The sequence below is a fragment of the Pleurodeles waltl genome, chromosome 1_1, assembly GCF_031143425.1.
Source record: "Pleurodeles waltl isolate 20211129_DDA chromosome 1_1, aPleWal1.hap1.20221129, whole genome shotgun sequence".
In the NCBI taxonomy this organism is placed as follows: Eukaryota; Metazoa; Chordata; class Amphibia; order Caudata; family Salamandridae; genus Pleurodeles; species Pleurodeles waltl.
The window spans coordinates 18,429,405-18,453,997 of NC_090436.1; the positions used below are offsets into that span (position 1 = coordinate 18,429,405).

General features: G+C 46.3%; 1 protein-coding gene across 1 annotated transcript in view; it reads right to left on the reverse strand.

The window, feature by feature from the left end:
• Window positions 1-24,593, reverse strand: part of LOC138288173 (interleukin-12 subunit beta-like) — a 44,602-nt gene that overhangs the window by 12,686 nt on the left and 7,323 nt on the right. Inside the window, exons 2-5 of the mRNA XM_069229535.1 lie at window positions 11,401-11,595; window positions 10,245-10,326; window positions 7,330-7,539; window positions 6,719-6,842 (exon numbers count right to left, since the gene is read on the reverse strand). Coding sequence (XP_069085636.1) covers window positions 6,719-6,842; window positions 7,330-7,539; window positions 10,245-10,326; window positions 11,401-11,595 — 611 coding nt within the window. The remainder of the gene's footprint in view (window positions 1-6,718; window positions 6,843-7,329; window positions 7,540-10,244; window positions 10,327-11,400; window positions 11,596-24,593) is intronic.

The following is a 24,593-nucleotide window of genomic DNA, read 5'->3' on the forward strand; positions in this document are numbered from 1 at the left end:
GATTCCCTCAATCTCCTCCTCAACATCATCACTTCATCCAAGGTGCCATCCTGGATGCTCTCAAGATTAGACATGCACCTTTACCTCATAGGAAAAATCATTGAGAAAACAGCCTTTACCCAACTACATGAGCAGACCAGCCTGAATTGTCTTCCACAGGGCTGCCAACAAGGCTTAAACACCAGCAGTAAAAAAAAACAGGTCTTGCAATGGACCACCGCCAAGCCCTCCATTTTCGTCTGAGACCATAACCAAAAAATAAAAAAATAGAGAGTTTGTGAGTCAGGAGAATGATGTTCAGTAGTGAGTAACACATTTGCAGGTTGTGGCAACACTGCTCAGGGCCTTCTCCCAGAGTGCAGGTGCATCCCACTGAGCTTGTCAGCCCAAAAACTCAACAAGGAGCCAATCACAAAAGGGGAAGGGAGCACACTGCCTACTGAAGAAGGACAAGCATCCTTAACCACACATCTAGAGATACACAGCACAAGCTACTCCGACAATGATGACTACTATAGGCTTTCAACTAAAGTGAGTGTTATCATGCACTGCATTTACCACAATGCACTTGTTTCAATTTGAGTGCTGGTATGGCAGGCGGTATACTCCCTCCCCTACCTCATATTTTTCCATCAGAAACAACATCCTGACTAACCTGGTAAAGAAATTATCCACTATCCACCTCACAAGTCTTCCCTGGTTGACTTCCCTTGATATAGAACAGCATTTCCACCAGCATCAGAGCTTCTTTAGTCCTCCTACAAGTCAGGAAGAAGCTGAAGGCTCATCTCTTGACAGAAGATTATGCTCCCACACACTAGAACTTACCTGTCACCAACCTATCTGTAGGCAACCTTGACTTGTAGCCCTTTGTTCAGTACACCAATACTTCCCCTCTAGGCGCAAGCCCTTCTTTACATCCATACACTCTTGTGATCCTGTCTCCTGCTACAGGCTGAACACCACTCATGGATTTTAGGGTAGAGCTGCTAACCAGCAGAGACCAGGGACTCTGAAGTGTCTGAAGTAGGTTAACCCTTCTGCGACCTTCAGTTCTGTTGCTCACTCCATAATAATCATTACTACATAGAACTTGTAACGCCACATATGACGTCTACAAAGCACATAGGAAGTCTACTCTTTGCTGCAGCTCTCTGTATTTGCACTTTTGTCAACTGTGCAATGAACATGTTTACAGAAGCCGTCTAACAAAAGTGACACTAGGATACTTTAGAAAATAACGGCTCCTGTCCTTTAAGAAGAGCATACATTGCTGGACCGAATGAGTACGCTACAAAGATGTCCTGAGCACAAATGAAGGTTTCCCATGGCAGTAAGATGATCTCATTACCTACTTGAGTGTATGCATACTTCCTTAAATCACACATTACATTAAATTAAACTAAAGCCATCAAAGTTGGTGGTTACTTGGATTTCAGATCTTCATGTGCCAGGAAATCTCGAATATGGCCCCAGACTTTGATATCTACTACCCTTGCAGAGATGGCAGCTCTGGTAAGACATTATCCCATGAGACTAGAAAGAAGAGCAATGACCTGCAGTCTGCTCTGGCCATTTTCAAACACCCAGGCTGCAGTGGTTCAAGAGCAGCGAGCTACAGTCTGCTGCTGGTGCTGTGAGCAAACACCCGCGCTGTGCTGGTCCAAGAGCAGCGATCTAGAGTCTTCTGCTGGTGCTGTCAGCAAACACCCACGCTGTGCTGGTCCAAGAGCAGCGAGCTATAGTCTGCTGCTGGTCCTGTCAGCAAACACATGCTCTGTGCTGGTCCAAGAGCAGCGAGCTAGAGTCTGCTGCCGGCGCTGTCAGCAAACACCCAGGCTGCAGTGGTTCGAGAGCAGCGAGCTAGAGTCTGCTGTCAGCAAACACCCGTGCTGTGTTGGTCCAAGAGCACCGAGCTAAGGTCTGCTGCCGGCGCTGTCAGCAAACACACACGCTGTGGTGGTTCAAGAGCAGCGAGCTACGGTCTGCTGCCGACGCTATCAGCAAACACCCACCCTGTGGTGGTCCAAGAGCAGCAAGCTACAGTCTGCTGCTGGTGCTGTCAGCAAACACCCGTGCTGTGTTGGTCCAAGAGCAGCGAGCTACGGTCTGCTGCCGGCGCTGTCAGCAAACACCCATGTTGTGGTGGTCCAAGAGCAGCGAGCTACAGTCTGCTGCAGGCGCTGTCAGCAAACACCCACTCTGTGCTGGTCCAAGAGCAGCGAGCTACAGTCTGCTGCCTGCGCTGTCAGCAAACACCCACGTTGTGGTGGTCCAAGAGCAGCGAGCTACGGTCTGCTGCCGGCGCTGTCAGCAAACACCCACTTTGTGGTGGTCCAAGAGCAGCGAGCTACAGTCTGCTGCAGGCGCTGTCAGCAAACACCCGCGCTGTGCTGGTCCAAGAGCAGCGAGCTACAGTCAGCTGCTGGTGCTGTCAGCAAACACACACGCTGTGGTGGTCCAAGAGCAATGATCTACAGTCTGCTGCCGGTGCTGTCAGCAAACACCCACGTTGTGGTGGTCCAAGAGCAGCGAGCTACAGTCTGCTGCTGGTGCTGTCAGCAAACACCCACGCTGTGCTGGTCCAAGAGCAGCGAGCTACAGTCTCCTGCTGGTGCTGTGGGGAGAAACCTGCACTGTGCCAAGAGCAGCTAGCTACAGTCTGCTGCCGGTGCTGTCAGCAAACACCACGCTGTGCTGGTCCAAGAGCAGCGAGCTACGGTCTGCTGCTACTTCTGTCAACAAACAATTGTGCTGTGCTGGTCTAAGAGCAGCGAGCTACAGTCTGCTGCTCGTGCTGTCCGCAAACACCCACGCTGTGCTGGTCCAAGAGCAGTGAGCTACAGTCTGCTGCTGGTGCTGTCAGCAAACACCCGTGCTGTGTTGGTCCAAGAGCAGTGAGCTACGGTCTGCTGCTAGTGCTGTCAACAAACAACTGTGCTATGCTGGTCTAAGAGCAGCGAGCTACAGTCTGCTGCCGGCACTGTCAGCAAACCCCCCTGCAGTGGTGGTCCAAGAGCAACGAGCTACGGTCTGCTGCCGGCGCTGTCAGCAAACACCCATGCTGTGGTGGTCTAAGAGCAGCGAGCTACGGTCTGCTGCTGGCGCTGTCAGCAAACACCCACGCTATGCTGGTCCAAGAGCAGTGAGCTACAGTCTGCTGCTGGTGCTGTCAGCAAACACCCGCACTGTGCTGGTCCAAGAGCAGCGAGCTACAGTCTGCTGCCGGCGCTGTCAGCAAACACCCACGCTGTGCTGGTCCAAGAGCAGCGAGCAACAGTCTGCAACTAGTGCTATCTGTGGGAGACCAGCAAGTACATTTTTACTGTGCTTCCCTCTTGGGTTTCAGCATAATCTTGAAGCAAGCATTTGTCCCTGTAACAGCACCTCTAAGCAGTCCATGTTGCATCTTTTATTTTTCTGCAACTTCTATGAAGAATTTTCTTGTACACTTCTTGAAATCAAGACATTTTAGGTGATGTGCTGTAGCTTACCGCTTCCTTCAACAATTGCCAGACGAAAAGATGCATCTATGCGTTGTCTCATTCCTTCGCGCAGCTGTACGCTCATGGGGCACGTTGCCCATTTAATATATAGATCCCATTAACTTGTTTAGGGGCCCTGATTTCAATCTGCATTTGGCAGGATTTTAAATATGTATTCTCAGTTTATTTTGAAAATTTATTATATTTCATTGTCTTTTTGTATTTTTAAATGTTTATTGTTCTTATTTCACGTATACTTTTATGGGTGTTTTCTTCAACCAAAATAAAGTCATTTGAATTGAATTGAATTGAGCTGGAAAATTCAGATCCCTACTGGATTTGAAGTCAGTGAATTCCTTTATTCCTCAAGTAAAGTTCAAAATATTGACTCTTCAGGCAGTTTTTCCATTCACAAACAGAGGAGTCTATGTAGCATTATTGGACCTGCTAGATGCTTATCTTCATATCTTGCTTCGTCCAGGTTCACTGTGGTTCCTTCGGTTTTACGCGTAGCAAGAGCATTATCAATTCCAGGTACTTCCCTTCAGCCTTTCTTTCTCCCCAGGTGTTTTTCACCAAGGTGTTTGCTCCTCTGTTTGTGCTTAGTCATACTAAAAGAGTTCAGTTATTTCATTACCTGAATTACTTGTTTTTATTCCTCTTCTTTTACTCAGGCACAACTACATATCGAAGAATTTTGCAAGCTGGTTCAACATCATGGATTTTTCCTAAACATTTCCAAATCTCATCTGAGTCCTACCCAAGAACTTCAATTTATAGGAGCTCTTTTGAAGACAAGACTTGGAAAATTACTACTGCCACAGTACAGTATTCGGAGCTGCTGGGAGGAATATCACGTGTTCTGGTTTCCGAAGGTCCATCAACCACAGACGTGTTAAGAGATCAGGGTCTCATGGCTTCAACACCAATGATCATTTCTTGGACCAGGTTATACCTTTATCTGTTTGTGACTCATTTTTTAAGATACTGGAACATGATAAACAAGTAAAACAAGACAACGGGATGGTAATGTGCTTTGGCAATCATCAAGTGGCTTGCCAGGTCTAACCTCTGGGTGTTCCATCTTCGCAGATATGTCAGTCGGCAGAAGACATTCTTCAGTCTCGAAGGACAGTTTATCTGCCAGGGAAGGAGATTGTTCAGCTGATCATCTAAGCAGAGTGTTCTCCCTGATGTCTTCCTAATCATTGAGGGATCATGTTTTCCAGCTATTAATGAAGGACTTTGCCAGCCAGAGATTGATCTTTTTGTCTCACAGGAGAAGGTTTTGCTTCCCAAAGTTTGCACAATTACTCCTTTCCAAAGGGCATGAACTATGGATGCAATGTGTTTCAATTAGCCCAAATCCCTTCTGCTTGGCTTTCTCCAATTCCAATGATATAGAGTGTTACAGAAGGCCAGAGTGGACAGAGCGACAGTCCTGTTAGAGGTCTGATGATAGAGTTGTTACCATTGGTTCTGGTTGCTTCATCAGCTGGCGATCCAGTCGCAGTGGATTATCCCCCTGGTGCTACCAGTGCTCTCCCTTCTGCAGTTGAAGGCGTTGCAAGTAAAAGGTTAAACCTGAAACAAACCGTTGTTCTCCAAAGGTGGCGCTCTTGATCCCGCATTCCAGGTGACCATCGACTTCAAAGTCATACTCTTGCCACAGCAATCGTTTTATAAGCAGTGGAGGAAAAATGTTTTTCTGAGCCAGTTAATATCCTCGAGTTTTCAAAGGATGGATTTGTCAGTGTCTAGCCAGTGTGTTCAATGGGCAGCAGTTAGGGCTTCAAAAATCCTGAACTAGAAACTATGAGACTGATCAAAGGTTGGCGGAGGGCGACTTCATCACAACGGTGACGGATATCCCATCCGCTGAAATCTAAATCCCATTGGATATAATGGGATTTAGATTTCAGCAGACAGGATATCAGTCCAGTTGTGACAGAGTAACTCTACCACTAAACTCTAAATCAGGCCCTATGATTCCTATAGTTTTGAGATTGAGGAGTTGGTTTTTCTCCTTCTTTTATGCATTGTGATGGATCTTCTTGGGATCTGCAATAGGTTTCACAGGCATTGCAGGAATCTACTTTCAAGCCAGTTAAACAGGTTGATTTTAAATTTCTTACCTTGAAAGTGCTTTTGTTGTTTGCTATTCCGTCAGCCAGAAGACATGAGGAATTAGGAGCCCTTCTTGAGTTCGGAGCCCTCTCTAAGGCTTTTTCCTTCGACCAGGTCCGCAAAGTGTTCTCGAAGTTTCATCAATATTTCATTGTCTGAAATATCTGGCTCTCTCTGAACTTATTCTTTCTTACAGCCTTTGTACACACTGGATGTCTTTGTTTGTTACTTTTGATATTGCAGGTCAAGAGCTAAGGGTCAGGGTTTGAAACCATGAGATGCTACCTTGAGTAAGTGATTCAAACATTATTAAGGCATGTGAGACACAAGGAAAACCTTCACCAGATCTAATTGTGAAAGAAGCATCAATGCTAAAGATTTGTGTTGCAGCAACCTGGTCATCCCCTCAAACATTATGAATGATTATAGGCTTGTAATGGGGAACAATGTTTCTTCTGTTTTTGGTTCTTGTGTGTTAAGTTCATTAGAGAATAATTCCTGTAGATACTAATGTTTCTTTATTGAATTTGAAGCATCTTATGTATTTTGTTGGTGATGTCAGGCTTGGGGATCAGCTCATGGAGTACTGACTATGATAGGAAAGAAGGACAAGGAGGTAACGGCTGGCTACTACTGGGTACTAATGGTACTCTTCATTACTCTGAGTGCTAGCCTTCCCCGTCACAGTCCAGGTTTCCCATCCCTCCTCACCCTGTGTGGTTATTGGCATCAGGTATTTATGGTACCTGGACTGTACAGTATGTGAGGTTAGGACACTTTCTTTCTATGTCATTATGTGACAGGAAGGGAAGTGTGGCCATATTGGAGGGGTGTGAAATGGGTGTTTTTTGCCGTTGCGATTATTTTGGTAATCAGAGCCTTTGCTCACCGAGTTAATGACTGTGATAGGGAAGACCAGGACTTGGAGTAATGAATATACCGGTAAGTACCCGGCCAAGATCAGTCAGATATAGTCTCCTGCTGGTGCTATCAGCAAACACCCATGCTGGGGTGGCTGCTGAAACCTGGACATTGCTCCAGATTCACCCACACTCTGCAAATTGCCTTAAACAATTTTAACAAGGGAGGAAGCAGAAATCACTCACCCTCGTCCAGCTCGGGCTCTGATCAGGTGTGGCGTTTCCTGTAAAGTCTGTGTCCAGTTGCACCGGAGTCTGCTGTGGAGATAGGAGTCCGCGATGCAGGAGATGGGAGAGGTTGGATGCAGGCCTGCGCAAGAAAGAAAAATGTTACCCACATAACATTGGAAGTGGATGGATGGATGAATGAATCTGATGAAAACATGAGGAGTCCTTGCCCTATTTTGGGGGCAGGGTGGTGGTAAACTGAGATAGATGCATTTATTAGTAGGTAGATGGGTGGGTGAATGAATAGATCACAGTTTAAAGTTTTGGGCAGTGTTTTTCCATGTTCCTGAAAGTAAAAGGGTGAGAATGGATGGTGACACTGATAGACATTAGACAGATCAATGGAGAGAAAGAGGAAAAGGCAGGCAGGTAGGTAGGTAGATAGATAGACTGACAGACAGATGGATGTTTCTAACACTCAGGAGACTCCCAGACTCTAGGTCTCGACCAGAGGAACCTTGGTGGGTTTGCATGAAGGAGATGCCATTGGCGCTTTTTTGGACTCAAGCTCATACCGGGACACCTCTCATGAGAACTCAAAGGGTGACGAGGGTGAAGCAGACACTCACTTGAGACATCAATGAACAGATAGGTGGAGGTGACCACCTCACCACCTGACCAGCAGTTGTAGAGTCCTGCATCCGGCTGGTCCACGCTTGTAAACCGCAGAGAGGTGGTACCGCTTGCTTTAACTTTGTCGTTTGTGTCCGTCCATTTAACGTCTTGAAGGCCACTTCCACATTCTAGGCTGACGGCAGAGTTTTGAGGGGCAGTGGCAACTACAAGAGAAGATGGAGTTAGCCAAGAATCAGAGCTAAGTCATCATCACGAATGGAAGAAGAGGGTACAATCTGCAACAAATGTCCTCAAATAGGCCTTGTCACAAGGGGAAAAGGGAGCCTGTGGCTCTGAAAATCATTGCAGGAGACCTGATTCCTCACACATTTGACTACAAATACATCATCATCTTAATTGGATGAATGGCTTGCAGGGATGGACTGAGAGGCTATCAGAAAGTGCTGGCAAGTTTCAAAACATATTTGATCTCCATCTCCAATCACTCCTTGGTGAATGGCACTATCCGGAAGAGCTGGGGAAGAAACACAGTTGGACCTAATTTAGAGCTGGTATTGAGCAATAGTTTTCTGGATTCTTTAGTAAATTCTAAATCTACAGCAAAATCTATGGGCAGAATACTCTACCCATATTGGAGGATATGCCACAGGTAGAGTCTTGTCCATACGTAGTGCTTCTCCAGGAAGCGATACATGAATTAGAGGATTTTCTAAAAACACCTTCTCGAAATAAAACCATTGGGGTCATTAGCCCAGGTCTAAAACCAAATCCTATCTCTATCTCTAATGAATGAATGACTTGCTTCTCCTACAGTGGTTATGTTTTTGTGTTAGGCCAAATTGCTTTTTCTCACGGTACCCTGTGCTCCTCCCTCTTCTCAGGACCTACTTAATGGAGGGGCAGCATGTAAATACAGCAGATGTGCATAGCTCACGCGCAGAAGGAAAGCCCGTCCGCGCCTGACCGTGCCTGGTCCATGAGCAGCGGTAGGAACCCTGATCCCCCTACCCACTGATACCCTGCTGTGCTTCTCAATGATCTTACTCTTAGCCTCCGCTATCCACACTTCTGTGACACCGCTCTACACAACATGGAAGGAGCATTCACATCCACCTCCCGCAGGTTCTCATGCACTCTCACACACCCTACCCCCACCTCTCCCACACAAACGGCCACTGACTCGAATGCATGCTCCTCAACATGTGCTCACTCACCAAACACACCGACAGAGATATGGGACCTACTGCAGAGCCACTCTTGGGACCTGCTGTTTCTCACGGAAACATGGCCAACCCAACCTCAGCACCGGACATCACTACAACCATTCCTGCAGGCTACGACATCTTAGGCAAGACCGTCACTGTCATATTCAAAGATACCATCAGCTGCACCATCTACATGGACACACTCACCAGCTCCATAGAACACCTTACATTCAAGATATGAATCACAGCTAACCTCTCCTTGGGCTGAACCCTTCTAAATAAACAAAAGGGCCCTGAATAATGGTCCAGCAGGTGTGTGACCATGAGTTGTGCAGCAGTGGGTGGGTGTGAGAGTAGGTGCTGTAAATGTAATTTCCTTCACAAGATTTCTGTGTGCACTGCAGAGGATTTCTGTAAAGCTCCCAGAGATCAGAAATCTTCTACTTATGGAAGATGCCTGTGATGAAAAGATTTTTGATTTTTTTTAAAACTCATTGTGATTCTGCAGGTTGTTCTGTAATCCAATGTGAATGCTAATTTTGTAATGAGACCTGTTGGCATACAGATTATTTGCAAAATAACAGAGATTTTAAAAAGTGAGTGTGTAGTTTGGGCCTAATATTTGCAACCACCTTAATCTTCATGTGCCCAACATTCTGCATATGTGTGAAATGCAATGCAATTGTGTGATGCACTTCTATTATGTCATTCAAAGATGTAAGTCCTCAGTTTATATACATGGTCATGTATCATATCCCTACACACCAAATAATGTACAGAGCTCAGTTGCAACCCAGCTGGCTTTGCGCTATGTAAATACCAAGCCATGCAAATGGATTTTTAGGTCACAAGAGATGGAGTGATGGGTGGTAGCTCAGTTTCACTGACTGGTCTAGAAAAGTTGAAGGGAAGTTACCTTTCATGTGCGTACAAGACAGGGAGGTGGCGTTTGGGTGTATGTGTCATGGCGGCTGTACCGATGAGCTGAGATTGGTGACTATTAGGCACCAAAATGTGAATGGTTTAGGACAGAAGAGAGGAAGACCCTGCTCCGGTGGTATCTCCCCGGGAAGAGCTGAGAGGTTGCCTAACCTTGAGTGGCTATGTATGCTCAGCTCTTGAACCTGTGTTATGTCGCTCTCTTGGCAAGAGCCAGGAGTGTGTTGGGAGCTCTGAGGGTCAGCTATATGGTGTGTCCACACCCATGCATACAACCTTTCAGTTGATCAGTAATGTACTGAAAGGGTGGAATGAGGGAGAACATGGTGAGATCTTCCACTCGCTGGCAGCTGGAAAGATGTTAGTTCAACATATTTTGTAATCATGCTGTGATGGGTTTGGGCCGAAGAGGAGGGGTATTGACACAGGTAGGGCTAAGCACCATCCGGGTTGTGAATAGAAGATGGTAACTAGGTGTGAGTGGATGTGGGAATATAACTTAGATGGTTAAGTATGAAGGGTCTTGAGGGGAGGCATCTGGAATATTTTTAAAGTTTCCACCTCTTGTAGACCACCAGAAGGCACTGGCCTCAAATAATCCAGGGGTGGCATCATTAGAGCTGAACTGTTTCTGTGAGATACTTAAAGAGGAGAGTTTAACAGGCAATGGGCATGGCTTAGTGTATGATGAAGGGAGCTGAAAGTCACATCACACAATACAGGTTCATGAGACAGTGATAGGCAGAGGGCAGACTGAAGCTTACAATTCTTTGGCCAAGAGTCCAGGCTCCTTGTCCCAAGAATGCTCTGCAGGAGGAGGAACACAGAAAGGAAACGCTGCATCATCTGGAAAAAAGATAAATTATAAATATTTGTTCAGCTGTGTCTCTGCCTCTACAGTTTTTCACAGGTAGGCTTTATTCTGAGGTACCAAGATACATAATCCCAGTTCATCAGAGGGAAACATGTTTATTTCATTTTTATTTCAGGTACATATGTGGTGCAGACTGCAAACTAAATCACCTATATTAATATATGGAAGCTTGCCATCATAGTTGATAAAAGGTAGTTTTCATAAGCTTCCTCAAACTCAAGAGAGAGTAGGTTGGTTTACAACGGGAGAACCTTCCTTACCTTTCAACCAATGACAGAGAATCACCGACTGCCAGTCGGGCTTGGATCTGGTATATGGTGTTTGCTAATCTTCTTTAGGGATGGGGGGGTCAGAGAAAGTTACACTTAAAGGGCAAACTGACCACCCTCTCTGACCCCTCTGGGTGGGAAAGGCAAAGAAAGTTACCATTAAACAGCATATTAGCCCCTCTCCCCGACCACTCTGAAGGGGGGCAAGGGGCAGGCAAACCTAAAATTTTAAGAGCTAACTGACCCCCCTCTCTCTGGCCCTCGTAGGGGGCAGAGACATTTACCACTGAAGAGCTAATTGACCCCTCTCCATGAGGGGAGGCAGAGAAAGTTACTGCAAGAAATTGTGTTGCTGGTTGAGGGAAACCCTACTGGAGGAACAGCCACACTCCTTGTCAGGGTGAACCACAAAATGTCACTGAATTAACCTGTGCTTAACGCTCTGGTAGCTTGGCACGACGGCAGTCAGGCTGAACTCAGAGGCAGTGTGTAAACTATTACACAGCAAGCAAACAGTGATAAAGTGAAAACACAAAACAAGAAAAGTCCCACATAAATTTAGAAAAATTTAATAAATTATAACATAAAAATGACAAAAATCCAATTAGTAGAACCGGAGAAATGTACGTTTAAATGTTGAAGTATAGTGTCCAAAGGCACAAAGTGCCACTCACAGTTATCTGATCATGCAATACCGGGTGAAAGTAACAAGTTCAGGCTGACCGAGATGGAGCATGGGCTGAATATAGTGACCAGATTATCCTGCTGAAAAATTACCTTGTAAAGTTTAGCTCGAAGAGTTCCATTCGTGGTGGAGGAAGCTGTGAGGTGAAGGGAGAGCGTCGTGGATGGTTGTCGATGTAGCATGAAGAGCAGGCTGGGCTTCACAGATGGTTGTTGCTGTACCGTGAAGATCCTGTTGACTGTCGCAGATGGTTGTTGCTGGAGATTCGTGTTGGCGGTTAGTGAGGGCTGTCGATTATGCAGTGCGAAGTTTAGAGCTTGTGTTGCCGGTTAATGTTGGCGGTTGCTGTAGTGCAAAGTGTTGGGTCCACCAGAGCTGCGCGTTGGCAGAAAGCGTGGACGGAAAGATCTTGGATTAACCAGACCTGTTCATGATCGCCAACAGCACAAAACTTCAGGATTTCTCCTTTTCTTCAAGGAGGAGTTTAGCTAATGCCAAGGTTCGTGGACCTGAGGGGCACCTCTTGGGAATCAGGGACTCACTCTAGCAGAGACCAGAGGGACTCAGACAGGTCTAGTTGCTGGTCCAGGCAGCACGCCAAGCTGGGCAGATGCAGGGAGGCCTCTGGAGCTTGTTATGTCTCTTTAGCTTTAACAGGAGCTCAGTCAGCTGACACTTCGAGTCACTTCAATCTTCAGTCTTTCTTCTCATCAAACATGGCAGGCCTCAGGCAGCAGGGTGTCCTTCTCCCAGTATCCACAGGTCGAGGTGTGAACTGAAAAGTGGATCTGATGATCCCCTTTCTACACCTGGTGCCCACTTTGAATTGGGAGAAGCTTCTGGAGTTTCCTCCTACAGAGGTATTTTGAATTTCCTGCCTCCCTTCCCTGGTCCAAGTCTGTCTGGGTGCACAATAAGCTAGAGTGAAGTCCTTTGTGTGTGAGTTGAGCCAGTTGCTTTGAAGTGCAAATGCAGTAGGTGACAGCTCTGCTCCTCCATCAACCCTGAAATGGTTCATCCCGGCACACCTAGTGCCACTATTGTGTGGCTGTCTGGGAGGAATACATAAAGCCCAACTGCCAACAACACCTAGTCATATGACCCAGGAACTGTCTTCAGGCACCAAATGGTTCAGACAAAAAAGTGCCAACTTTCTAAAAGAAGCATTTGCAGAGTTGCAACTTAAAATCCAACTTTAGCATTAAAAAGAGATTTAAAGTAGAATTCCTCAGACACCAAACATGAATTTCCTACCTGCTCCCAATTAAAGTTGTCACTTAATAATTGTAATAAGGTAACCCAATGTTATCCTATAGAAGAGCTAGGCCTCACAGCAGTGAAAATGAATTAGAGAGTTTTTAATTACAAAGACATGTAAAACTTAAAAGTACATGTCCAACGTTTTAATTACATTGCATGGGCTGTCAGGGGCCTACTTTAGGGGTGATATAAGTAATGAAAGTGAGTTTAAGGCATGTCAAGGGGGTTATTTTGCCAAGTTGAATTGTTCATCCAAAACTGCCATCGGGCTGCAATGGCAAGCCGAGACATGTTTAAAAAGGCTACTCTGGTGGGTGGTACAATAAGCGCTATAGGCCCACTAGAAGCATTTAATTCATAGGCCCTGGTACATGTAGTACCACTTTAATAGGGACTACTAAGTAAACTAAATATGCGAAGTGGGTGTAAGCCAATTTTACCATGTTTAAAGGAGACAGCACCAGCACTTTAGTACTGTTTAGCAGTGGTAAAGTGTGCAGAGTCCTAAAGGCAAACAAAAATGGGCTCAGAAAACAGGAGGGGTGAAGGACAAATGGTTAGGGGTGACCCTGCAGAGAGCACCATGTCCAACAGTTACCATTAAATAGCTTATAGACCCCTCTCCCTGACCTCTTGGGGACAGCAGAGAAAGTTATAATTAAAGAGCTAGTTACCTATCTCCCTGACTTCGTGGAGGGGGGACTGACCCCTCTCCCTAAGCCCTCTCCCTGTAACATGCAATGGATCCTTCACAAGACCTCAGTGATTAACTTGGTTCTCTTGTTGAGGATAAGATTACAGTTATGAAAGTATGCCTCATGTCTTGCAGTGGTCCAACACTGAGAAGGTTGGACTTCAGGGTGGTAATCAGGATTACCACCTTGACTCTCTGTTATTCACAGTATCTCTTCCATCACCCATCCCATTGCCATGTTCAAGGATTTTAACAGCACAGTCATTATGACTCTGATAATCTTTAAATGCATCTTGAAAGTGTTCCTGAACAATTTGAAAAGGCTCATGTAATTATGCTTCAAAAAAATACCCTGCTTTAAAATAAATACTCTGATATCAATCCCATGGAGGCGTCGCGTTAATGTCCAATGTCTTTGCTGCCTACAGTTGAAAACTCCAGAAATTTAGGTGGTGAAACAACAACTGACTTCCTCAGATCCCCAAAAGCCTTGGCTGTTTTTCTGGCATGCTCCTGATTGGGTGGTTCCTCCTCAATGCAAGTGGCAGAGACTTTTGCAAGCATGCCATCCCCTTTTGTTGTTTAGTGAACTTCAAGTATGTAACATATGGAGAGACATCACTGCTGGCTTAGCACATGCCAGTGATCTCAGGAGAGACAATTCTAATTAAGGTAAGCCTGGATTATGTGAACAAGTAGGAGCTCTCTGGGAATGTGTCTCTAAAACAGTTGGTATGACTTTACAGACATCTTAGTATATCTCTACCGACAGGGGTATGTACGTTGAGGTCTGTAGGTATGCCGACACTGGCCATGGTAAGCGTCTCCTGCACCAGTTGGTATGACTCTACTGGCCCAGGTATGTGTCAGTAAGATTTATTGGGAAGTTAGCATAGTTAAACGCAAGACCTGTTGGTATGTTTACTAACTGAAGAATGCGTCTGTAGGACCTACTAGCATGAATTTACCAGTGCAGCTATGTGTCTGATCTCTTGATATGGCACTACTGGTTCAGTACATAGTTACTGGCTGGGCTATGTGTTTCTAAGACCTGTCGACATACCGCCAGCCTCTGCAATAGGCTGGGGTATGTTGCTGTAACATCAATTAGTATGGTTCTACCAGCTGGGGTGTGTCTGTGACATCAGTTAGTAGGTTCTGCCAGCTGGGGTGTGTGTATGTGACCCCAGTTAGTAGGTTCTTCCAGCGGGGGTGTGTGTCTGTGACATCAGTTAGTAGGTTCTGCCACCTGGGGTGTGTGTCTGTGACACCTGTTAGTAGGCTCTGCCAGCTGGGGTGTGTGTCTGTGACCCCAGTTAGTAGGTTCTATCAGTTGGGGTGTGTATCTGTGACACCAGTTAGTAGGTTCTTCCAGCTGGGGTGTGTGTCTGTGACATCAGTTAGTAGGTTCTGCCACCTGGTGTGTGTGTCTGTGACACCAGTTAGTAGGTTCTTCCAGCTGGGGTGTGTGTCTGTGACCCCAGTTAGTAGGTTCTACCAGTTGGGGTGTGTGTCTGTGACACCAGTTAGTAGGTTCTGCCAGCTGGGGTGTGTGTCTGTGACACCAGTTAGTAGGCTCTGCCAGCTGGAGTGTGTGTCTGTGACACCAGTTAGTAGGTTTTACCAGCTGGGGTGTGTGTCTGTGACACCGGTTAGTAGGCTCTGCCAGCTGGGTTGTGTGTCTGTGACACCAGTTAGTAGGCTCTGCCAGCTGGAGTGTGTGTCTGTGACACCAGTTTGTAGGTTCTGCCAGCTGGGGTGTGTGTCCGTGACACCAGTTAGTAGGTTGTGCCAGCTGGGGTTTCTGTCTGTGACCCCAGATAGTAGGTTCTGCCAGCTGGGGTGTGTGTCTGTGACACCAGTTAGTAGGTTGTGCCAGCTGGGGGGTGTGTCTGTGACCCCAGTTAGTAAGTTCTGCCAGCTGGGGTGTGTGTCTGTGACATCAGTTAGTAGGTTCTGCCAGCTGGGGGGTGTGTCTGTGACACCAGTTAGTAGGTTCTACCAGCTGGGGTGTGTGTCTGTGACACCTGTTAGTAGGCTCTGCCAGCTGGGGTGTGTGTCTGTAAAGCCAGTTAGTAGGTTCTACCAGCTGGGGTCTGTGTCTGTGACCCCAGATAGTAGGTTCTGCCAGCTGGGGTGTGTGTCTGTGACACCTGTTAGTAGGTTGTGCCAGCTGGGGTGTGTGTCTGTGACCCCAGTTAGTAGGCTCTGCCAGCTGGGGTGTGTGTCTGTGACACCAGTTAGTAGGTTCTGCCAGCTGGGGTGTGTGTCTGTGACATCAGTTAGTAGGCTCTGCCAGCTGGGGTGTGTCTGAGACATCAGTTAGTAGGTTCTGCCAGCTGGGTTGTGTGTCTGTGATACCAGTTAGTAGGCTCTGCCAGCTGGGGTGTGTGTCTGTGACATCAGTTAGTAGGCTCTGCCAGCTCGGGTGTGTGTCTGTAACATCAGTTAGTAGGTTCTGCCAGCTGGGGTGTGTGTCCGTGACACCAGTTAGTAGGTTCTGCCAGCTGGGTTGTGTGTCTGTGACACCAGTTAGTAGGCTCTGCCAGCTCGGGTGAGTGTCTGAGACATCAGTTAGTAGGTTCTGCCAGCTGAGGTGTGTGTCTGTGACACCAGTTAGTAGGCTCTGCCAGCTGGGGTCTGCCACCAGTTAGTAGGCTCTTCCAGCTGGGGTGTGTGTCTGTGACACCTGTTAGTAGGCTCTTCCAGCTGGGGTGTGTGTCTGTGACACCAGTTAGTAGGCTCTGCCAGCTGGAGTGTGTGTCTGTTACACCAGTTTGTAGGTTCTGCCAGCTGGGGTGTGTGTCCATGACACCAGTTAGTAGGTTGTGCCAGCTGGGGTTTCTGTCTGTGACCCCAGATAGTAGGTTCTGCCAGCTGGGGTGTGTGTCTGTCACACCAGTTAGTAGGTTGTGCCAGCTGGGGGGTGTGTCTGTGACCCCAGTTAGTAGGTTCTGCCAGCTGGGGTGTGTGTCTGTGACATCAGTTAGTAGGTTCTGCCAGCTGGGGTGTGTGTCTGTGACACCAGTTAGTAGGTTCTACCAGCTGGGGTGTGTGTCTGTGACACCTGTTAGTAGGCTCTGCCAGCTGGGGTGTGTGTCTGTAAAGCCAGTTAGTAGGTTCTACCAGCTGGGGTCTGTGTCTGTGACCCCAGATAGTAGGTTCTGCCAGCTGGGGTGTGTGTCTGTGACACCTGTTAGTAGGTTGTGCCAGCTGGGGTGTGTGTCTGTGACCCCAGTTAGTAGGCTCTGCCAGCTGGGGTGTGTGTCTGTGACACCAGTTAGTAGGTTCTGCCAGCTGGGGTGTGTGTCTGTGACATCAGTTAGTAGGCTCTGCCAGCTGGGGTGTGTCTGAGACATCAGTTAGTAGGTTCTGCCAGCTGGGTTGTGTGTCTGTGATACCAGTTAGTAGGCTCTGCCAGCTGGGGTGTGTGTCTGTGACATCAGTTAGTAGGCTCTGCCAGCTCGGGTGTGTGTCTGTAACATCAGTTAGTAGGTTCTGCCAGCTGGGGTGTGTGTCCGTGACACCAGTTAGTAGGTTCTGCCAGCTGGGGTGTGTGTCCGTGACACCAGTTAGTAGCTTTTACCAGCTGGGGTTTCTGTCTGTGACCCCAGATAGTAGGTTCTGCCAGCTGGGGTGTGTGTCTGTGACACCAGTTAGTAGGTTCTGCCAGCTGGGTTGTGTGTCTGTGACACCAGTTAGTAGGCTCTGCCAGCTCGGGTGAGTGTCTGAGACATCAGTTAGTAGGTTCTGCCAGCTGAGGTGTGTGTCTGTGACACCAGTTAGTAGGTTCTGCCAGCTGGGTTGTGTGTCTGTGACACCAGTTAGTAGGCTCTGCCAGCTGGGGTGTGTGTCTGTGACACCAGTTAGTAGGCTCTGCCAGCTGGGGTCTGCCACCAGTTAGTAGGCTCTTCCAGCTGGGGTGTGTGTCTGTGACACCAGTTAGTAGGCTCTGCCAGCTGGGGTCTGCCACCAGTTAGTAGGCTCTTCCAGCTGGGGTGTGTGTCTGTGACACCTGTTAGTAGGCTCTTCCAGCTCGGGTGAGTGTCTGAGACATCAGTTAGTAGGTTCTGCCAGCTGAGGTGTGTGTCTGTGACACCAGTTAGTAGGCTCTTCCAGCTGGGGTGTGTGTCTGTGACACCTGTTAGTAGGCTCTTCCAGCTGGGGTGTGTGTCTGTAAGACATATTTATATCTGTACCAGCTGGGATGTGTATTTAAAAGGAGTGCAGTGTCAGTTCACATAAAGAAGCTTAGATATCTCGCCTGCTTCCGCTTTTACCTGTAACCTAAATAGCAGACCTGTAAGATCTAGGGGGCCTGTGGAAGGAGGGGTGTGGCCTCTCCAATCTAAGATAGGCAGCTTTCTGGTCTGAGGAAACAGCTATCCTGGCCCCCTATGTGCCATGAACCTGGACACCCCGCCTACAGAAATTCAGTCTAAATCAGTGCTGACTCCTTCATTCCCCCAGAGGACTAGACGCATTCAGCTACATACACTGTGCCCTCGGTCTCATCAAAATGTACATGAACAGAAAACGTTTCCCGCTACGGTCCCCCCCCCCTCGGGCACCACCTGTCCGTTCCTCAAATCCCTTCAACTTTGTGGCATATTTATGAGCCCCTTGCGCCGCCGGAGGGTCACTTTTTCTGACGCTGTTGTGGCACAACCTTCTCAACCATCTCTAGGAGGCCACGCCAGGCCACTTTGCGTTGCTTTTCATGTCCTCATAGATATGGAGTAAGAGAAGCAGTGCAAGTCGCCGCGTTGCCCTGCTTTCCGCCAGGGAGGCGTTCCGTGGGTGTGAAGCATCCCCAGATTTACAAGACCCCGTAATACCTTAAGCCTCCCCAGGGGAGGCACAACAAGGAGAAATATTTTAATTTCTCTTCGTTTTTTTACTCTTTCCATGTGCGCTGCATTCTGCAGCACACATTGAAAGAGGAAAACATCTCTCAGGATTGTTTTTGTGCAGGGAGGTGCAGGAAGGTGCCCGCAGGCACACTTGTACCAGGGTGCAAGGGGGCCGGTGCTGGCACTAGGTTACCGAAATGGTTGCCAGCACACGGGGACGGGACAGAAATGCACCCTATTGCCTACAAATTTCACTTCTGGTGCAGGGCAGCACAACATCATGTCCTGCCGCACTGCCCCAAGCCAAATTCCCCTAAACCTGGGCCTAACTCTGTCCATTAAAAAAGGGACCTTTCAAAACATGGTGCTGCTGCTTAGCGCCAAGACTCCTTCACGTCAATGGCGGCTCAATATATGACTTAACATAGCTATGTCTACTGTAGGTCCAGGGGGGGCCCATGTTAGACTTGTAGGATGCCAACAAAAGAGACATGTCATGCAATGAATCCAAACAGATTTCTTTTAGAAGGTGGTGCTCCTCAAACTCTGCTTGAGGACAGTCAGACACAACCACTGAGGCCAAAAAGAAGGTTCAAAACGATAATTCACATCACTGTGTGCTCTTCTCATGGGCAATTCTCACCTTTCCACCTGGCATTCTCATGAAAACGTAAATTACAAACTTCTTGTGATTTGAGAGCTGAAAAAGTCTCTGATGTAATTAAAACTCGAAGTGGAATTTCAAACAAATATAAGCATCAATACATATTAACTAAACCCCTTTGCAATCTTGACACTCACTTGTTCAGAATTGATTCAAAATGTACTTTTATTCACATTCCTCAATAGGGTTCAGAATTAATATTTATGAAAGCAATATCTATCCAAAAGTATATCCATTTTGTGCATTTTGAAGCAACTCTTTCTTCATCGGGTGAAATCCTGTGATTCATTGCGATATTACCTTGCTTTATGAACTACGGTCACACAGCGCCTTGAGACCCTCAGAGGTGATTAGCCGCGCTATATAAATCTACATTTCATTTTCATTTCATGGTCTTGTGAAACATGACCTGATCAGATCAGCAGTTCAGAAACTGATCTACATAAGTTCAAGGGATTTAATTACAATTGACTTTAAAGCTACATTGAAAACAAAATTCCGGACTACGAATAACCAGCTCCGAAAGTGGATTTATATTTATTTGGCAGTAAACTTTGGATTCTAATTCCACTATAGGAATGGGTAAGCCTCTCACCGATATCTGTGTGGCCACGCAAAGTCACTTCATAGATATGGAGTAAGGCAAAGCAGCGCACGCCGTTCTGTTGCCTTATTCTACGAGGGGTGGGGGCGTTCCATGGGCGTTGCGGTGCGTTTTTGTCACAAACATAGAAAGAGAAATAAGGTGCCTATTCCTGCACAAAACCATCACGCAGCGTGGTGCACGGGGTCCTGAGTCGGCGCTACGCACCAAACTGTGCCTGGCGCTAGTTGGAAAGGACATGAATGCAGCGGATTTTGTAGATACGGTACATTTCTCTCCTTTCACATTGGCGTGGGACAGCCCAGCAAGGTCACCCGCATCACCGCCCTACGCCAATTGCCCATAAATTTGGGCCTTTTTTCTTCAGTTTCTCCAGAACGTCTTGCATGGATTTGTCCTTTCTTGACCTACCTTAGATACAAATTATTTGAGGTAAGATCACATCTGAGCACAAATGCAGCAAATAGGTTGCAAGAACAGGCACAAAACAGGAGATCTGCAAGTTTGTTCCCATCCACAGCCTCACTCATCGAGACTGCCCTGGTCTATCTAGCAGAGGGCGCAGCGAGTGGCTGGTTCCTCTTTCCGGAGAATAATCTCTGGTTTTCTTACCTCAACGAATCTTCAATCTGCTTTGCAGCGATAAGGAGCCTTCTTGGGGACTGGGAGAGCAGCTCGACTATATATACACCCCCTGAGCAGCATCACTGCCCACCCACCCCAGTGATGTCACCTCTAGGAAGGTGGGAGGCCGAAAACAGCATGAGAAACTCACAACCTCTGGATCTTAGAGATAATGATATAAAAACACATGCAGAAAGTGTCAGGGGGAAATGCCAGCAGTATTTCTAAGAAAGGGGAAAATATGCTGTTCAATTTTTTGCAAGATTTCGAGAGCCATACGCAGCCGTAGTCAGATCTGATTTAAATATTATGTGATTGCTTCAACGCAGTAGTTTGAGACTCACCAAACTGACAGAATTTACTCTAATTTCTTCACACGGATTGCCCACTGAGGACAAATCTGGGCCAGCCTCGGTGCCCACAGTCGTCCCAGACTGCCAGGAATTTGCAACAAAATAAAATTTGAAGTCAAGTGCATGCATATCCATAAATCTTTATAACTCAGTCTTAAAATCTCAACAATCGAATATTACATGTAAGTAGTATGTATCTGCAAACCCCACTATGGGTAGAGCAGAGTAACATCTGCTAATATCGTTTGTAAAATTCTCTGGACCCTCCCTTAGCTGAAGATTTAATTTGAATGTTGTTCTGCTTATCATCTGCATAGGTGAAAAGGGGGATATTAAACCAGCTGATGAAGTTTGAAAATGGCACTAAGTACACATTGAAGAAAAGTGGCAAAAAGGCAGAGCCTAGAGAGACTCAACAACTCATGCCATTTGGGCTGGAAGGGGTCGTTGCAGTGATGCCTCTTTTGTTAGTTCAGATGTTAGCGCTTGGAATCCGGGCAGTGCCTATCCTCTTATGTTGACTACACTTTGGGCCCGATTCACAATAGTAAGCTAGACCAAAAGTCTAACTTACACCAAAAGTCTAACTTTAATACTTTTCAGTATTCACAAAGGTAAATTTAGACCAAAAATCTAACTCAGACCAAAAGTCTAACTTAACTGCTTTTCAGTTTTCACAAAGGTAAAGTTAGACCAAAAGTCTAACTTACACCAAAAGTCTAACTTTATTACTTTTCAGTATTCACAAAGGTAAAGTTAGACCAAAAGTCTAACTCAGACCAAAAGTCTAACTTAACTGCTTTTCAGTTTTCACAAAGGTAAAGTTAGTCCAAAAGTCTAACTTAGACCAAAAGTCTAACTTTACTACTTTTCAGTAGTCACAAAGGTAAAGTTAGACTTTACTACTAGTTACTACTAAAGTTGGACTTTTGGTCTAACTTTACCTATGTGAATGCTAAAAAGTAGTAAAGTTAGACTTTTGGTCTATGCTAGTCTTTAGGTCTAGGTTAGACTTTTGGTCTAACTTTACTTTTGTGAATACTGTGGATACCATCGCCTCCCTATCGGAGGGTGACGCAACTTGTGCTGTGTTGCCTCACTTCATATCCACAAGGCAATGCAAAATCAGGCAGATATGGCTCTGCACTGTGAGCCGCGCTGATCGTCATTAAAAGTGACGGCGACGCACAGGGACTTGTAAATAAGGCCCTGAGTGTCCTAAAAACATGGCATGCACTGACATTTGTAAATCTCTTCCCACCCCCCCAGTTTAGGAGGTTTAAATATTTTGGGCCACAGTGAAGGTTTCAGATACATTTAAAAAGATTTATGATCTTACAAGTTGGGAAAGTAAGTTTAGGACTTGCCATGCTCTAGTGAGACTATCGTCAGTAATAAGTCAAGTGTTGCTTACTTGAGTGTCTTTGAGGCCAGCCCAACTTTACAAGCAATATTTCTAGACAGGCAGGGCTTTCCTTCAACTCATAAACTCCAAGAAATATTACAAGAAATATTTCTAGGCAAGCAGAGCTGTCCCTCAAGTAATATACTCCAAAACCAAAGTACATCAGTTTCACTCAAAAGTTTCATCTACAGTGATATTTGAAATAGTTTGGCCACAAATTTTATTTTAAGAAAACTGTAAACAAAAATCACTTCATAACAAAAAGTGATAGATGTATCATAAAAATGAATCTAATGTCCTAAATCAATACATGATTTAAATTAATTGATTAATTAGAAAAGATTCTATTTAGTCAAAAGAACTTGAATAACAAAATCTATTTGTCAAAATAAATTATGAATTTGAGTGAAAACTTTTCTTCAGTGTTGTGTCAAACTATGATATCAGCAAACTTTTAAATGTGACCTTGCAAGTTTTGAGACATGTTATGCAAATGTGTGGGAACTTTTTGAGGAACCCGAGGGCAGACAGGGGTTATTGGGCTCGGAGTCTATCAATAAAAGGCTCTCACTTGTACACACAAAAAGCAATATTGAAAGCAACAGATCTGAGAGTAACGCAGGACTAAGTTATCACAGTAGAAGTTTCTGTGCTTGGGAAGTAGCCAGTACTGATGTATGTTCTTCTCAATGCTAAGATGAGGTATGCAGTACAGATAGGACCCATTGCCACCTGCGGGTAAATGGTGGACACAAGTATAACAGACTCTGGATTTGTGGTTCGATGTAGTTTGTAGTAGTCCACAAAGCCACAGTTCTTCCTCATTGCCTCTCCCTTGCTCTATGCCTTTGAAACTTTGAGCAGTAGCTGGTTTGCCCACTCTGGTGGCTAAAAGATGGGGCGGAAGGCACCTGATGATGTGCAGCTTGGTTAGTGCTGTTGCGTCTCCCGCTTCACATCTTGTGCACAACCTTGCGGAGGAAGAGGAAGGTCAGCACACACAAAATTCAGGAGAAGCCCACAGTCCACTGGTGCCACTCAGAGGTCAGGTGAATTGTCTCTTTGGATTCTTCCTCAGTCCCCAAAGCAAACCCACAACCTAGACCAGGAGCCCACCCCAGTTCACAGAGCTGATTCAAAGGAGGGTGATGCCAGGGCCGGCCGGGGCATGCGATCTGTGAGGTACCACCCATCTCAAGGAGCATTGATTTTTTCTGGCCGCCTCTCTGGGCGCCATACTGTCACTGGTGCAAAACTCCAGGTTGTGGTGGCGTTTCGTGAGTGCCCAGCCATTGCAAGTGCTTCTGCCTCGCAAGGTTCCACCACGTGGTCCTTGCAGAGAAGATCCTTTTATGAATGTTTTCAGTGTATGCCCACTAGAAATATTGGGCCAGATCTACAAAGAATTTGTCCAATGTACAAAAGGTAAAATGAGAGTCTGTAACTTTTTACTAATTTGCATTTTGCTTTGATGATTTGAAATTAGGAAGGGGGGCGTTTAGCTCGCCCCTTTCAAATACCGAATCGGTACGACATGCATTGCTGTTTTGCACAGCAGGCCACCATCCCAGTGATGGCTACCATTCGTAATGGGGCCGCAAATTGTGACCTACCTCATTAATATGCAGGAGGTAGGTCTATTTGTGACCCACTGGGAATCGCTAGTGAAACTCAAAGGAGTTTCCTACATTAGGAATACCGATTTTCTAATTGCGATTGGGAGAGAGGGGCAATAGGTGGTGCGAGCTGCAGTGGTCTCCCGACGGGGCCCTGGCACTTCATTTTTTACAAATTAAACACTGGAAATCTGCAATCCTAATGTTAGTACATCTGGCCCATTGATTGCTTCCTCATTTGCTGATAGCTCTGCAGGCCCATAGTAGGTTCTGGAACCATAATGCCAGATGTTGTACACTGCACATTGTAGTAACCGCAACCTCGCTGTCTAACCCGGAGAAGGAACTGGGGTTTCATGAGAAGAGCTGCGCTAGTATTTTTGGATATGAACTCTATGTTCCTTTCAAGGCCGCCCTGAGCAAGTTTCTGCTGAAAACAATTGCTGACACATGATCTCACTATATTGACTTGCTTTAGGAGAAATATACTAGACACAAATGTACATGTTTTAGCGCACTGCTCCAACAGACCTTGCATTAAACGTTTCGGACTTGGGCTTCTCTACATGTCGTGTTTTATTTTTAACAGATGGTGTATTGTGGTGGTGGAAGCTGCCGCCACAGAGAGAAACAGGGTGCAGGACTGGACTCCATATGAGGACCCTAGGTGCCAGAGAAAACAGGAAAAGTTGATCCGAGGGAACTGGGTTGCAGAATGTCCCGGCACCAGACCTGGTGACTTGCAGACGTGCAGATTGAACCAGATTTAGGTAAAGGTTCAAGAATGACTTCTGTCTGTTCTTAGCTTGCTTGCATGGCCTACATTGTTTGTGACTAATGGATGGTGAAAAATATGGGTCAAGATTGGCCGTCAGGGTAGGAAATGACGGCTGTGAAAAAAAAAGGAGTTGGGCAGGCTAGAGTTTGGAATGAGAGTGTAATCCCATGGCTTAGAGCAAAAGGGCAGTAGAAAAATGTGGTGATGGTAAGATGGACAGGAGGGCCAAAGCACAAACCTTTGAAGGATGAAAGAGTGAAAAAGAGACCCTCTAATCTAGCCGCCCAACTCCTTTAGGTGCCTCTCCGGCTGTAGACTGAAGGATCATCAACCGCAAGGGAATATTTGGGTACGAGTGTGTGATACCTGCCTCCCACTCCGTGATATTAGTTGAAAAAAATGAGAACTTATTAGAAGTCTACATTCTTCTCTGT